The sequence below is a fragment of the Oreochromis niloticus genome, linkage group LG11, assembly GCF_001858045.2.
Source record: "Oreochromis niloticus isolate F11D_XX linkage group LG11, O_niloticus_UMD_NMBU, whole genome shotgun sequence".
NCBI lineage: Eukaryota > Metazoa > Chordata > Actinopteri > Cichliformes > Cichlidae > Oreochromis > Oreochromis niloticus.
In genome coordinates this window covers 6,450,739-6,466,928 of record NC_031976.2, presented here as the reverse complement: position 1 = coordinate 6,466,928, position 16,190 = coordinate 6,450,739, and the positions used below count along the sequence as shown (strand labels likewise).

At 41.4% G+C, this 16,190-nt stretch overlaps 2 protein-coding genes across 12 annotated transcripts in view; both read left to right on the top strand.

Moving 5' to 3' along the window:
- The window catches only part of ubr5 (ubiquitin protein ligase E3 component n-recognin 5), a 30,668-nt gene extending 26,051 nt beyond the window's left edge, over positions 1 to 4,617 (top strand). For 6 of the 10 annotated variants that reach the window (XM_019364571.2, XM_005464912.4, XM_005464909.4 and 3 more), the window contains 13 exons: positions 207 to 327; positions 631 to 1,003; positions 1,190 to 1,277; positions 1,357 to 1,501; positions 1,740 to 1,870; positions 2,037 to 2,097; positions 2,317 to 2,498; positions 2,625 to 2,709; positions 2,797 to 2,952; positions 3,159 to 3,272; positions 3,375 to 3,519; positions 3,626 to 3,711; positions 3,860 to 4,198. In XM_019364571.2, the coding sequence (XP_019220116.1) occupies positions 207 to 327; positions 631 to 1,003; positions 1,190 to 1,277; positions 1,357 to 1,501; positions 1,740 to 1,870; positions 2,037 to 2,097; positions 2,317 to 2,498; positions 2,625 to 2,709; positions 2,797 to 2,952; positions 3,159 to 3,272; positions 3,375 to 3,519; positions 3,626 to 3,711; positions 3,860 to 4,072 (1,900 nt within the window). In that variant the 3' untranslated portion in view covers positions 4,073 to 4,198. Of the gene's footprint in view, positions 1 to 206; positions 328 to 630; positions 1,004 to 1,189; positions 1,278 to 1,356; positions 1,502 to 1,739; positions 1,871 to 2,036; positions 2,098 to 2,316; positions 2,499 to 2,624; positions 2,710 to 2,796; positions 2,953 to 3,158; positions 3,273 to 3,374; positions 3,520 to 3,625; positions 3,712 to 3,859 lie in introns of all 10 variants that reach the window. The other 4 variants (XM_005464906.4, XM_005464907.4, XM_005464910.4 and 1 more) reach the window with 4 other exon arrangements.
- Positions 4,618 to 8,350: 3,733 nt separating this feature from the next.
- Positions 8,351 to 15,724, top strand: LOC100694567 (protein LYRIC). Of its 2 annotated transcripts, XM_025911543.1 has the most exons (14): positions 8,351 to 8,995; positions 9,219 to 9,338; positions 9,965 to 10,046; positions 10,413 to 10,586; positions 10,826 to 10,876; positions 11,012 to 11,149; positions 12,279 to 12,362; positions 12,463 to 12,531; positions 12,651 to 12,796; positions 13,285 to 13,401; positions 13,535 to 13,633; positions 13,764 to 13,890; positions 14,571 to 14,572; positions 14,671 to 15,724. In XM_025911543.1, the coding sequence occupies exons 1-14, from the start codon at positions 8,666 to 8,668 to the stop codon at positions 14,815 to 14,817; spliced, it is 1,686 nt and encodes a 561-aa protein (XP_025767328.1). In that variant the 5' UTR covers positions 8,351 to 8,665; the 3' UTR covers positions 14,818 to 15,724. The 2 variants fall into 2 exon arrangements, with proteins under 2 accessions (XP_025767328.1, XP_005464971.1); XM_005464914.4 differs by lacking the exon at positions 14,571 to 14,572 and having other exon boundaries at positions 8,352 to 8,995.
- Positions 15,725 to 16,190: the final 466 nt, after the last annotated feature.

Sequence of the window (16,190 nt, the reverse complement as noted above, 5' to 3'; positions counted from 1 at the left end):
TTGTCATCCCATTAATTAAGCCTCTGTACTTGCATTAATTAGAACCTTCATTATTAGCATATGTAACACCTTCCTGTTTTCCTGTCAGAATGGTTCCTGTAAAAACTGTTTGTTGCTCTCAAACACAGAAAATGTAATTATAGATAAAGAGTTTATGAAGATGAGGATAAAAGTTTAAAATAGTGTTTATTGTGTCCTCTGTCCAGACCTCACTGCAGTTTCATGGGGATGATGATCTCACATGACATGCTGCTGGGCCGCTGGCGTCTGTCACTGGAGCTTTTTGGTCGTGTCTTCATGGAGGATGTTGGAGCTGAGCCTGGATCGGTAAAAAATTAGTATATTCTTTTTTTTTTTTAACATGCATTCAACATATACTTCAATACTTAAATGGAGCTTGTCCCTGTACATTTTTGTACTTGATGGCTTCTTAAATGAAATGCTGCTCAGAGTAAAATCAGCTTGTGTGAGGCGATGAGCCATGAGTAGATGGGACTAGTGGATGGTTTTTAAAGCCAGAATGAATCATACAGACTTTTGAAATTAAAACACTCCTCTGCTACTATAGCATGTGAAACTTAATGTAGCTTTAACTGACCGTGTTGTTGTTCCCTTATTGTTTGGAACCAGATCCTCACAGAGCTCGGCGGCTTTGAGGTGAAGGAATCCAAGTTCCGTCGAGAGATGGAGAAGTTGAGGAACCTGCAGTCCCGTGACCTGGCGCTGGAAGTGGACCGTGATCGAGACCAGCTAATACAACAGACTATGCGTCAGCTAAACACACACTTTGGCAGGCGTTGTACAACCACACCCATGGCAGTACACCGGGTGAAAGTGACTTTCAAAGATGAGCCTGGAGAGGGCAGCGGCGTGGCCCGTAGCTTCTACACGGCCATCGCTCTGGCCCTCCTTTCCAATGAAAAGCTGCCCAACCTGGACTGTGTTCAGAGCGTCAGCAAGGGCATGCAGGCCAGCAGTACGTGTCATCACGATTACAATTCAAGTATGACAATACATAGAAACTACTGCATACTGCATATTATGACATTTGTGTTCATTATTACAATAAATGTTTGCTTTTTGTTTTTGTGATGATGGAAGAAATCATTAAAGTAGCAACAACATAAGATACTTGACAAAAAATATTTTCAACACAAATGAACTTGCCCTGGTCGATTTGTTTGTGCAGATCTAATGCAGCGTCTCAGGAACAGAGACCGGGAGAGGGAGAGGAGAAGTGGTGGGCTTCGAGCAGGATCTCGGAGAGACCGAGACAGGTAAACTCTATTTGGTAGCCTATATGACCTTTCTTTATATTTAGAGAAAATGTCTGCTAACCTGTTTGTCTATTAACAGAGACTCAAGGAGGCAGCTGTCCATAGACACCAGGCCCTTCAGACCGTCATCAGAGGGAAACCCCAGTGATGAGCCTGACCCTCTGCCTGCACACAGACAAGCCCTGGGCGAAAGGCTCTATCCACGAGTCCATGCAATGCAGCCGGTAATAAACCATCAGCATCTATTTAAACCCTGTTTGTTTTCTTTCATTAAGACAGGGTAGCATTTCTGACAACTAACAATCCGTTTTGAGAGTTTGTTTACACCTTTTAGATACCACACTTCCTCCATCATTTCAGTGATTAGTGTTGAACTTAAACGGTCCATAATGTTTTGCTTCCTTGTCTGCATTTATTATTTTTCCTTGATCATACTGAGGGGAGTTGTGTTTGTGTCTTTAGGCTTTCGCCAGTAAAATCACCGGCATGTTGCTGGAGCTGTCTCCTGCCCAGCTGTTGCTGCTGCTAGCTAGCGAGGATTCTCTGAGAGCCAGAGTAGAAGAGGCCATGGAGCTACTCATTGCACATGGAAGGTAAGACAAATCACCAACACCACGGGTGCTTCTGGCAATAAAGTGCTCATTTAGCTGACAAAAAAGTACCTGTTAATGAATATACATCCATTAAGAACAGTATTTTTTTCATATTCATACTCGGTGCCATTTAGCAAACTAACTATATTCTGTTTATCTTTCCCAGGGAAAATGGAGCTGACAGTATTCTGGACCTCGGTCTCCCAGAGGCTCCAGAGAAATCACAAGTGAACAAAATATATAACCTGTTTCCATTATTAACTAGTTTCTTGTTTTCTAAAAATGTTTTAGCCGTATTTTAATAAAGTGTGCTAAACCACAGCTAATTTGACACACTAAAATGACCTTTTTACTTGACACCTAACAGAAACACTTGCACAACACAGATCATCCTAATACTAATTTGTTATAAACACTGCCCCCCTCCTCTGTTCAATCATTTTTAGCAGCAGGAGAACCGCAAACGTCACGGTTCAACACGCAGTGTGGTTGATATGGAGCTGGATGACCCAGATGACGGTGACGACAACGCTCCTCTCTTCTACCAGCCTGGCAAACGAGGCTTCTACTCCCCTAGACCCGGCAAAAATACAGAGGCCAGACTCAACTGCTTCCGTAATATTGGAAGGTAATAATAAAAAATCAAAGATTTACATTATGTTTGGTTGGAAAAAAATGAAATTAAAGAAGGAAAATGTTTGTGAAATCAGCTGTGTCCTTAGCAGAGTATGAAACGTTGTATTTCTCTTTGCAGAATACTGGGCTTATGTCTGCTGCAGAATGAACTCTGTCCAATCACACTGAACAGACATGTCATCAAGGTCCTGCTTGGTAGGAAGGTAAGTAGAAAATATGCCTTTTAAAAACCTGCTGCATTAATGCTTGGTTCTTGAATAATTCAATTGCTAAATATTCTTTTACTGCAGGTGAACTGGCACGACTTTGCGTTCTTTGACCCGGTTATGTATGAGAGCCTGCGGCAGCTGATCCGCCATTCACAGGCTGGTGAAGCCGAAGCAGTGTTTGCTGCCATGGATTTGGCTTTCGCCATTGATCTCTGCAAAGAGGAAGGAGCTGGACAGGTAATGGACTTGGCTGTCTTTGTGTCAAACTTGAGCAGTATCAAATGTCACTTGTCCTGTTAAGATGGAAAAATAGCGCTGCCAAATGTGTATGTGATGCAAGGTGAAAAACACGGCAACACATCTGAAAATTCTCTTAAAGTTATATTAACGAATGTACAGGTGGTGACTTAAGTGAAGCTTATATCTCATTCTGCTTTGTTCAGGTTGAGCTCCTGTCTGGAGGGGTCAACATGCCAGTAACTCCCCTCAATGTTTACGAATATGTGAGGAGGTACGCAGAGCACAGAATGCTGGTGGTTGCTGAGCAGCCGCTTCATGTAAGTATAAACGGCAATTTTACTGAACCTTAACTTGTGTGAACGCAGATCAATGCTTTGTCATTTATCAAAATGTGTATTCACACCGGCTGTCTTTCATAGGCAATGAGGAAGGGCTTGCTCGATGTACTGCCCAAGAACGCCTTAGAGGACTTGACAGCTGAAGACTTCAGGCTGCTGGTCAACGGGTGCGGAGAGGTCAATGTCCAGATGCTTATTAGCTTCACCTCCTTCAACGATGAGTCTGGTATGTTGATCTGTCTACATTGCTTTATGTCCATCTTAATCAGTAAAGGATTTACTATTGTACATTTGACTGTCATATACTGACTCAAGACTTATTCATTCAACAGGGGAAAATGCAGACAAACTTCTCCAGTTTAAACGCTGGTTTTGGTCCATAGTGGAGAAGATGAGCATGACTGAGAGACAAGATCTGGTAAGTCTGCTCCCGTCATAATTAGAAATTCTTTCTTTTTCCATACCTTGGCTGTGGGTACCTGCTGATACAGGTACTGATCAGTCTTAAATTAAAAAGCCTCGGTCCTCAGACACAGGATTAAAAAGGTCATTTGTGTACTCCTCAGGTGTACTTCTGGACCTCCAGCCCATCTTTGCCAGCCAGCGAGGAGGGCTTCCAGCCGATGCCTTCCATCACGATCCGGCCTCCGGACGACCAGCACCTCCCCACAGCCAACACCTGCATCTCGCGTCTCTACGTGCCACTCTACTCTTCAAAACAGATACTCAAACAGAAACTCCTGCTAGCCATTAAGACCAAGAATTTTGGTTTTGTGTAGAAGTTCAACAAAGAAGAGTTTAAAAAAGGAAAAGAAGAAAAACATGTTTACTGTTGTGTAATATTTACCTAGCTCCATTTTTGTAGATTTATTTTTTGTCTAAACGATTTTATGAAATTCGACATACTGTCGCCATCTCCCCGGGCGGTAATATGTTTGTGTTGTGAACACAAACAGCTTGTTATTTTTATTTCAGTTTTTATTGTTTATTTTTCTTTTGTGTTAATGAAGAAGAGGTATACGGTCCAGAACATTCCTGCATTGGCACTGTAAAATGTAAAGCCCACAGCTCTGCTCTATTGGCTTAAACCTTTGCTTCCCAGGAATTTGGCTTGACAGAAAGCTGTCTGCCGAAAACCCAGCCAAAGATGACAGCAGTAGAAATATTTAAGACACACTGTGACTAAGTTTTTTTGTTTTGTTTTGTTCTTTTCCTTCCCTAGAAACGTACTATCACTGACAGTTCACTGCTGCCTTTGTGGAAAGTCATTTTTTCTTGTACAGGGGGAGTAGGGAATTTCAAAATAAACTTGGATGCAAATACATTGTCATTGTTTGTGTGTGGTCTCTAGTTATGCTACTACTTACTTCAATAGACTACCAGGTAATACATTTTATTAGTAGTAGTTTATACATTGATGAGCTTACAAACCAAGGGTGTCATACTTGCCAACCTTGAGACCTCAGAATTAGGGAGACATTCAGAAGGGGGGGGGGCGGGGGGTGTATACATATACATATATATACAAAAAACTTGAATTTTACAGTGTTTATTTATCGGATAAAATAAGTTAAATGTCACTGTTATTATTTTCCAGCGGACCTGGCCTTCGCGGTCTAAGTGGCCCGGGTCCTCCGAAAGCCGGGTAGACCGTAAGTAAGCAACAGTGAAATGGGACGGCCTAGCCTTCAGAATAACATGTTTAAGTTATTTAAGTGACTTATATATCATGTTTAACCTGCGTAGCGAAAGACCGCGGGGGTTTGCTGTTCTCGCCGGTGCAGATATTTAAAGTTTACACGGCTACATTCTCACCTGGAAATATGTTAAGTCTATTTTGCGACCCAGAAAGAGTAATAAGAGTAATATTGTAACTAAGTAGCTGCAGTAGTAGTAGCCATTGTTGGGAACTGGAATTGGCTGGGCCAATTTGGGATATGAATTTTCAATTTTGTTATCCAGGTGGAAAATCGGAAGAAATTCGGGAGAATGGTGGCTCCGGGAGATTTTTGGGAGGGGCATATTCGGGATTTTCCCGGAAAAATCGGGAGGGTTGGCATGTATGAAGGGTGTACACAATAAGTATAGGAATATAAAGAGTAAATAACACCAGCAAAAAATCTAATGTCCCAGTAATGATACTTCCATACTAATCCACGTGCCAGAAAACCTCTCCCAAAGAAGGATGTAAAATGCAGCGTTGTAAAAACACCAGAAAATTTACCGCATGTGTTATAATGTTGAATTATTGAACTTAGCATGCTCTTCTCAGGGCTTTGACCTGAGGAGAGCACACACGAAGTGTCAAAGTTTAAAGCGCAAAAGTGTGTATTCCTGGGGTGTCCAACTCCAGGCCTCAAGGGCCGGTGTCCTGCAAGTTTTAGACGTGCCCTGGATCCAACACAGCTCAATTACCGGCTGAATTACCTCCTCAACATGTCTTGAAGTTCTCCAGAGACCTGGTAATGAAGTACTCATTTGACTCAGGTGTGTTGACCCAGGGTGATATCTAAAACCTGCAGGACATCGGCCCTTGAGGACTGGAGTTGGACACCCCTGTTGTATTGCATTCAACAATGCATGCAGTGTAAAATTCAGCTAAAAAATGGCAGGAATTGGCTTCAAAGAGATCTGTCTCAGAATGGTAGAACTCTGAAAACCAAGGAATTTGTAAGCTACTTAGAATTTTTGATTTAGATATCAGGAAATTCTTCAACTATGTGAGATGCCTGTAATTCCAAAACGGTTAGCAACTGACACACTGTCAGTATTGACCTATGTTATTTAAAGGGAGTAAATCAACTTTTTAGATGTGACCTCTACAGGTTAAGTCAATTACACTTTTGCTGTTTTCCAGCTTAATATTTAGATTGATTCTCCAACTCTATACAAACAGCTTTGCATCATTCACAGCTCAAAATAATCAAACATTTTCAGAACATGTGGCTCACAGGGATTACTTGCACATACATTGTAATTTTTATGTGACTTCATGTGATTAAGTTAATCTTACAAAAACGGTGTGGGCCCTCATGCCCTGAGATATCAGTCATCCTGAGAGAGACCGCTCCCATCCCAAACAACAAAGAATTATAAAGTCAAATGTTGGAAATGGAAATGCAATTTAAAGTCAAGATCAAGATGGATTAAAGCAGGGGTGGGGGAACTCCAGGCCTCAAAGGCTGCTGTCCTGCAGGTTTTAGATGTGTCCTTGATCCGGCACAGCTGATTTAAATGGTTAAATTACCTCCTCAACATGTCTTAAAGTTCTCCAGAGGCTGGTAATGAACTAATCATTTGATTTGGGTGTGTTGACCCAGGGTGATATCTAAAACCTGCAGGATACCTGCCCTTGAGGCCTAGTTCCCCACCCGTGGATTAAAAAATATATACAGAAAAAACCATAGAAAATCCTTGTAGTGTCCTTCCTTTTTCTTAGAATACGCTCCTGTCCAGCTCAAAGACTGTGACAAGGTATGAATAGAATAGAATAGAATAGAATAGAAGAATTTAACTTTATTTTCATTGCACATGTCACAAGTACAAGGCAACGAAATACAGTTTGCACCCATCCAGAAAGTGCTTGTAAGACATGTAAGATAACAGGAGGGATAAAGGATAAATTCACTTACAAAAATGTCATGAACTTAAAGGAATGTGCAGTTATCTACAACACAATAACATATTCAAGTTCAACCAGGCAGTGAGTCTGAATGTGAGCGACTTCAGGTTCAGGTGCAGCTAATCCAGCTACTTACCCTCCAGTCAGCTCCTGTGGGACAAAAACCAAAAACACTTCCTCAGTCACTGGTTTTACTTGGCCTCTTTACCATCAGGTGGATGAATCTGCTCTTGGCCTCTGTGAACTGATTTGTTGGAGCCAGCAGTGGAGCTCTCAATCTCAACCACTATGTATTTGTCCAGCTGCACAGAGCTGCAGAATGGTGTGTTAATACCTGTAATACATACCATTTTATACTAATATAATATAATATAATATAATATATAGCTATATAATAGCTATATATTATAGCTATATGATATATAATATAATATATAGCTATACTAATATAATAAATGGGAATTAATGTTTTCTCTATGAGTGTGTCATGAAATTCATCATCATTTCAGCAAGTTTTACATTCGATGCAATATGTTTATATAGGTTCTCAGTCATCCAGGTCATGGTAGTCTAAGGGGCTGGACTTCTTTAATTTTCTTGAAGACATTTCACCTGTCATCCGAAAAGCTTCAGTTCTGAAACCAAATAGTGGAGTCACTTGGCTCATGTGAAAAAATGTGCGGGTCATTATCAGCAGAAGTTTCGGGTGAAACCACTGTGGGACCTTGCGTCGCCTTATCATGTGACCTACTGAGATCACCTGACGCAAGATATGAGTGGGGGTTGAGGCACCTGGGAACGGACCTCAAAACTGGTAGCAGGCAGTTGATGTGCTAGCTAAGCCACCCCCTCTGTTTAAAGCTAAAAACTTTAAGCAAAGGTTAACTTATTTTTGTTTAACATTTTCTCCTCTATTACTTTGTTGTTGTTGTTTTTTTCATTAAAATTTTTGTCCTTTTGATAACCTTTGTGCAGGGGGGTGGGGCAGGTCTGTGTTAAAGGCATACTGGAAACATTTTTGAATCAAGAATTTTGACCAATCAGCATGGAGAAAGTTGTAGCCCTGCCTATTTCAAAGGAACTGCAATAACCCGTTTTTTTTATATCTTCCAATGATTTTATGTGCGGAAAAAAATAAAAATAAAAAACCTGTGAGCTGTTAATTTGACCAGAGACTTTTAGGTATAGCACAAAACATCAGGATCTGTCATTAGGACCAAGGCAACGAAAATATGATACAAAAGTGTAGGGAAATAATACACCATGCACACAGTACGTGTGTGCAAATCTGTACTTGAAATAAAAAAAAACTATCAAAACAATTCAAGTTCAAAATGTATTTTTTGATAAATAATCTAAGACAGCTATAACACGTAGATGTAATTCACAACCCGGAAACTCAGGTTTACGACTGTCGTGAAGGCAACGTGTCTCTCTTCAAGTCAGAACGGAGCCATATGAGGTGAACCTGCTTTACTCGCGCTCACACTGGACTCATTGTGGTGGTCAGCTAACGGTAGCAAATTATCTTATGATGATATCAGTTAGCTGAATTTGTTTAGCCACCGCAGCGCTTACAACATTTCGCTAGCTTGCTTGGCTGATCGGCTTGGCTGATGTTGCTGGCGGATGAATTCGTTGTTTTTCATAATGTCGAAATCGTTCCGTTATTTTTAGCTAGCACTGCATGCTAGCGCAGCTAATAGTGGTAAGCAAAGCGTGACTAATCGGTCTGTTAGAAACAGGAGGAATGGAGCAGTGGCAGGACGCGGCCGCTCGGCAGGTCATCCTGCTTACAGATCGTGTGAATGAACTGTTGTCCAGAGGTCTGGAGCTACTGCGCTCCGAACTCGGCGTGGATTTTGGGCTGAAGCCGGAGCTCATTCCGCCATGGATGATCCTTTTGCTGGCAGGTACTGGGCTGCTGCTGATGGTCGCTCTGTGGGCCTCAGTCTGTCGGGGTCTTTTCAAGAAGCGCCCTGTTATGAGCCATGCGGACGACGGAATTGAACTAAAGCGAACTGTCGGTAAACCCGTCAAATCCGAGGAACCGAAGAAAAAGAAGAAGAAGGCGGAAAAGGCACGTAAAATGAAGTCTGTTTTATTTCCAGCTTTTCCCTATACCGCTAGCAGGGCTAGCTGTCAGGCTAACGCCACGGTGACAACTAAATCTCATGTCATGGCTAAAACAAGCTTCAGGCTAGTGTTCTGTCCGGCTATGCCGTTAATGGTTGGCGTTTTATGCTTAAGTAACAACGTTATAACTTGTAATGACACTCATCATTTTTGAATGACCTTTCCAGAAATCGCAGCCAAACGGGAGAGCTATCGCTGAGCCACAGGAAGAAGCCATAGCGTCGGAAGAGATAGTGCCACATCACCAACCGCCCCCACCAGAAGTCAAGCCGGAGAAGGTTGCTGAGGTAATTTAAAATCGTGCCAGAATCGCACTCTGTTAGGACTCAAACGAATGAATTTTTCCATTTGAATCTATCTACGATAATGCTTGTCTTTTGTAGCATTTCCTATCATTCATGTTACTATTTTGACGCCTTCACTAAATGTAGTCAAGGAAGAAAAAAAGAGAACATTTTCGCCCTTTCACTCTTTAATGACGCAACCGGCCACTGGTGTTGGGTTACAGTCTTCAGCTGTCATATGCAGCACAAATGCGGAGATGTCCGCTGTCTTATCACAGCACATAGTGTCATCTTCTAAAGACCACAGTATAAGAGTATTGGTGACCCGGAAGGTTCTGCGGCCAGAGTGGAATCACGCAGGAGATAAAGTAGTGCTCACGAAAAGTACATGTAGAAGATTTAGGTACAGTGGATGTAGTTTCACTTATAAATAGATGAGGCCTGAGCCTGCTGTGCAACATGGTTCATTCAGCATGTGGTCGCTTGCCCCCTCCTTGATGAATCATATGTTCTGCATACCATCTACATCTTTCTGATTCTGTACACTGTCATATAGCCTTGTGTGTTTATGTCTTTGTCAAATATACTGGCTTTTGTTTGCAACTTTATGTCCGCTCTTTGTTTTCCAGGTGAAGAAGTCAAAGAAAAAGGCCAAACAGGCTGTGAAGGAGACCAAGACAGTGACTACAGATGGCAAAGAACCAGAAGAAGGTAAAATGTTCTGAGTCCTGCCATCATTTAGCTGTTTTCAAAGTGATAATCTGGTATTATCTGTGGTATTTGACTGTGGCTGTTTTTAGTTTGTTTAGCTTACCTCATAAGGAAGACATACCCAGTGACCTGACCAATGAACCACAAAGGGAATAATTAACAGCGTGGGTTTGGTTACATGCAATCAGTGCCTGAGAGAGAATAGGATCTGTTTGAGGTTATTAGTAAAATTCACTTAGCCTCAAGTCTACATCCAGTCCTTTGCCCTGCTTAATCTGTACCATTTTTTTCCCCTCACTAATCCTGTAATGAACTCCTGCAGTATTTTGTGACAAATTCTACGTTGAACTTAGTGCTACTTTTCAGGCACATGGGAAACCAAGGTCAGCAACAAGGAGAAACGGGAGCAACGCAAGAAGGATAAGAGTTCCAGCGATGGCTCAGCCAGCCCCGGTGGAGGGGGAACACCTGTGAGTGTTCCCACAGAGCAGCCCAAGGCCTCCACAGCCCCTGCATCTACCAACCAGAAGAAGAAAAAAGGTGGCTTTTTAAGTGTCCTTTCTGCATTTGAAGATTTCTTTTTAAAGAACTTCACCCATAAACCTGTAGATAATTGCACAAATGTTGTTTCTGTATACATTGCTGTTGCCTTTCGTTGGTCTCTCGTGGCCAAAACAGTCTATGAATACAGGCATTATGGGAATTGCTTGGAGTCTCAAGTGAGTTTTCTCTGAATTGTTTTTGTAGTGTTTGTTCTTGACCTTGCTCTTTATTCTCAGGAGAATCCACAAAAGTGAAGCCTGAGAAGGTGGAGGCTGTTGTCTCTAAAGGTAATTATTAGTATGAAATTGAGAAAGACAACACACATTGATATTAGTACATACTAGAAGTAAATTACAGCAAAGTCTGGGTTGATGTGCTGCTAGCCTGTCAAGTGGAATCAAATGTTTCTCTCTTGGCGTTAGTTAACAGCAACAATGCGGTGGAGGTATCCTCTGCTGTACCTGATGTGCCGGTAAAGATTCCTGCTCAAACTGTTGCTCCTAAGACTGCCTCCTGTACCACCAGCAGGGAACCACCACTGTGGAAGACGGGGATCAATGGTACCTCTAAACTCTTTATTGTTGATCTTGACTTCTGTTAAGCATAGTGCTTGAAAATATTTATTAAAATTAACTGGCTTGTTTAAAAAGTCACACATCTATAAAATATCCCTCGTGGTGTATTCAGACCAAAAACAAAGCAAAGTTTTCACATGGTGCAGGTGCATACAAAGCATATGCAAAGACAAGCGTGCAAACATTTCATCTTTAGCAAACAATCTATAAATCGTTGCGTTTGAGAGAGAACAAAGAAAGTGTAGGGCTGGAGAAAAGGCTGGGAATTTGTAGAACTTCTTGTAAGTTCTGAAGATGTTGTTTGAACCTGATTCCAGTCTACTTTCTCCTTTTGGCTCCTCCTATATTGGGTTTTCCAAAAAACAATTAATTCTTCATTATTGTCCTGAACACATCTTTAGATTTGTTCTTTTTGGGAGAAAAAAAATAAAAATTTAGCAACGTGTAATGGAGCTTCATATTAAAAATGGCTTACTGAATATTAACTCACCATCAGTACCAACGGTACCAACTAGTCTGTTAGGGCACATTAGTCCTCATTCATAAAGTGCTTTACAAATCAGAACATTACAGCTACCAGGTGGATTTTTCCCATTTGAGTGTAGCTAGTCAAACAACGTAGAGCCACTTGCTGCTAAAGAGACAGAGAGTGAAAGTAGACAACATATCCTTGGTTTCTTAACATTAAAACTCATTGTTGCAGCTGGGGAAAGCACAAAAGTGAACCCAGTCCTTGCTTTCCCCTGAGTTATCTATTTTGTCACTAGTTAGCCAACATAAGCTAATGTAGGCTAATGTAGGTCTATTAGCCACAACCAACCAACAACATGACATCACGTTCTGTACTAACAGAAGATAGTGTTATACATGTTTTTAAAAATTTAAGCACTTATATCTCAAATCCAGCTTCACAGACAGCGTTACATCTGTTAGTTTTTGATAGCTTTTTGTCAAAATTTTGACAGTAAAACTCTCTATTGATATTTTTTTTTTTTTTTTTTTTTTTATTACTTTATATACAGCTGCTAAAAAGGCCCCATTCAGACAATTTAGAAACCCCAAGGTCAATGTTTTGAACAGTGATGACACAACTTCTGTGAAATGTGTCTTTCAGAGGCGTGGACTGTGAGTAAAAGGGGAATGCCAACAACCCAGGTAAATCTGATGTCTTTACCGAGTCTGGGAATTGGTACTGCTGGTAAGTATACACTGCAGCAAAACTGAGTCCTGCCACTAGATGGCACTGTTTGTCTTGCGCAGATTAGGGTGTATTAATGTGGTAATTGTTGTCTTTGTAGAGCCCAAGCCTGTGAACGACCTGCCGTGGATCAGTCAGCCCAGACTAGATGATGAGTGGTCTGGACTCAGTAAGTGCCATTTACTGGTTTTCTTTCACTGCACTGTTTAATTTTGATGTTGCTTGATGTCATCTCTGTTGTGGTATTCCTTCGTGTTTATGTCTCGTGACGCCCGTTTTGTCTCTCAGACGGTGGTTCTGTGGACACCAGTTCTGACTGGAACGCCCCCTCTGAAGCATGGGGCAACTATGAAGAGCCCACCCTCGAGCCTCCTCCGGCACAGGAGCAGCCCCTCCCTGAGCCAGCCAAGGTTAATCTGTTGATCGGAGTGACAGTAAGTGTGGCCAAGCTCTGGACAAAAATAAGCATTATAGAAGTTTTAAAAATAACAACCCATTAATTAATGAGTCATCAGGGCTTACACTCAATGAACTGTCCTCGTTCTTTCTTTTGACTGTGACCCTGCAGCTCAGTGGCTCAACACAGTAGACTGAATACACACCTACATAGTTTATCAGATTATGGCGGCTGTTTGAAACCAATATGTGGATGTGTATAGATCATATAGACTTCAAAGGCTTTTCTCATAGTGGACATTTTTCTACAGTATGACAAACACAGGTGTAATAAATGTTGGGGTGAATAGCAGTTTACTTAAATGTTGATGCGATGACATGTTGTCACGTGCTACTGTGTCTTGCTTCTGCCAACAGACGGTGGAAAAGTAAGGAATTACCAAAGCATTCCCATTTGCTCTAGAATTTCTAATATAGTGTCTGTTCCTGCGTTTTTAAGTCATGTTTTATCCTCGTGGGTTCACAGGAGGATGGTGACGATGAGAAGGATAAGGGAGTGACCACTGCTGATGGAGCGGCTAAAACTAAAAAGAAGAAAAAGAAAAAGAAGAAGGCTGCTGAGGAGGGAGGAACAGCTGGTCAGGTAACAGCTTGTGAGCAAATGCACCGCTGAGTGTAGTAACCTTTATAGGTGTAAAACAAAGAAAGGTGAGATGTTTATTCTCTTGAAAATTTTTTGTCTAATGTAAATTTCACTTGTTTGTTTGTTGGCTCAGGAGCCAGAGAAGGAAACGGCACCTGCAGCCTCAGTGAAGAAGCAGCCACCTGTTCAGGAGAACGCTGCTGCCGTCCAGCCTGTCAAAGCAGCTGTCGAGGTCAGTGGGGCTGACGGGCAAGAGGGAATCAAAGACAATCTTGAAAAACGCGACTATTCTGTTCTCTGACCCGTAGCCTTGCAGCTGTTTCTTTTTCGCTCTTAACTTGCTGTTTTCCCTTTCCTAACAGGTGAGAGCAGAGCGTCCAGTGAAAGACAACATATCCCAGAAATCCCCTGTCACACAAGTGCCACTGAAGCCAAATGAAGGAGAACCAACTGCCAAGCAGAACAACCTTCCTGCTCCGACACAACAAAGTAAGCGCTAAACACTGTCAGATGTGACACCAGGACCTTGTGCATGCTGGTACTGAGGGATTTGGTGCAGCTAAATATGACTTTCCCAGTTGTCTAGTTGTTAACTCTGATTTACTTGTATTGGAGTATCAGATGCACATAAGCTGCATATTTTAAAGCATTTACAGTTTCAGGTTCTGAGCAGTTTGGCAGCGTGCTATTAATGTAAAGCAAATTAATATAAAGCAAACTGAATCTCTTTCACTAGGAAATCTGTATCCAAATCCAGATGTGGGTCTTAAAGCTTTTCTCCTGTACTTTTGCCTAAACCTTTTTTTTATTTATTTTTTATTTTATTTTATTTTTTTATTAATGTTGTTTTTTGTTTTTAAAAAAAGTAAGTAGATCAGTTGCTGGAGTTGGGACAACTATTGGTGTCCAGTGTCTCCAGTAATTATAACATTGAAAAATGAGTATGATCACATTTTCTGTGAACTTGTTACTCAAGTATCCGTTCATGTGACAATGGTGAAGTGTGTGTATCAAGGTTAAGCTTGTTAATAATCTTAAGAAAAGTAATCTGCAACAATTTGCTCTTGATACTGCATGCATTGATCAAGCTCTTTAAATCTGTGCTCAGCTCATTTCTATTACCCACACCATCTTTTTCTGGGAATGATGGGTTAAAATTTTGTCAGTAGAAGTCAAACTCTTTTTCTCACCAGTGAATCAAACAGATGTGGGGTTATCCTCATTGAAAGAGATGTTTAAAGGTGTTCCTACCTTTGTGCGTTTCCACAGAAAAACCTGAGGAGAGCCAAGCGCCCAAACCAGCAAAGAAGAAGAAGGCGAGGAGAGAGACATGAGACAGAGTCCACTCTGCAGGCCTCTGTATGCAAGAGACTTGATACTCTGTTTATGCAACACCTTTGGTGGCAGGAACTCTGAACAAAGATCTTGTCGATGGACTCTACCTTGAAAACATGTCTGGAAACCGAAACAACTTTTATACACATCCACGTGTCAGCAGGCGCATCGTTGAAAACTGAAACTAGATGCAGTGCAATCTAATGTAATGCGGTGTTGATGATTTTTAAGTATGCATTTGATACTGATTGTGTCTTCTAATTCCACTGAATCCAATAACTGAAGGAGCTGTATTGTAGTAATTAGACGTGTAGAAAATACTGATCATGTTTAGAAGTGTGTTATCGTGGTGGCTATCGAACGCAGAATTACTGTGTAGAGAATGCTAACGGTTGCATCAGGTTACACGACACTAGGCCTTCGCTTTGCTGTCCTTTTTTTTTTTTTTTTTTTTTTTTATTTCCATTTTCTTTTCTTTTTTCTTTTCTTAAATTGCTCTGATGTTTGTAAGCTGTGTTGGTATGGCACCGGTGAAAAGAGCAGGAAGATCAAATGTTTGTGTCAGCGGTTTGGGCTCGACGACATGTAAACATTTGTGACATGAAATGAGCTGTGAGCATTGTGAGACCACGGAAAAGGGACTCATGAGCCGCACTGTATTTTTATTTTACTTAATTTTTTTTCCATGTGATTTCGAACACTTCATGGACACACTCTCCATCTGGTCTGTCCCCCTGTCTGTTGTTGTACTGCAGTGTGTCGAGACAACCGTTTCCTTGCTGTGTTTACTGTCTGTGACTGCTCTTAGGAGTGCAGCTGCGTGGAGCCTCTGATCGTACACTTGTCATGACAGTGTCATCAACCTCCTCATGATTTTCCACCAGTGAGTGATTCCGAAGTCTTCAGAACCTTTTGTAAAACCTGTTTGTAACAAAAGAAAAGCTTAAGCCATATGTAAAAAGACTAAATAAAGGCCAGTTTTTCTACATTTGGACTTCTTCATAGCACAGTGTGGATTGTCCTGTCACTCTGAGAAACCAGTGTTACTGCTGCTGAGCTGCCAGGTTGATGCCTCAAGCCTGCAAGCTCACCTTTAGAAGATTCAGTTTATGTGGAAGTGGAAAATAAACGTGGACTTGCAAGGATCAAAAGTAGCCAAGTTTCTCCTTAATGCATAAGGCAATGCTGCTTTTTAAAGACGCGACCAGTAACTTCCAGATTAAAGTACTTATTTTAAGCTCCGGCTGTATAACTTTCTGGAAATGACGGGTTACATCATCGGATTTGATCCTATCTAATCTGTCACACGCTCCAGTGTTTATCATCCTCAGGACGAGTAAATGCGCCCTTCTGCAGCGGATCGGCAAAGCTGATCAGATTATAACCGGAAGCATCGGGATCTTTTTTCAAAATACTAGCATGCTGTCAAGTTGTCATTCGGGTAGTGTCCAGAA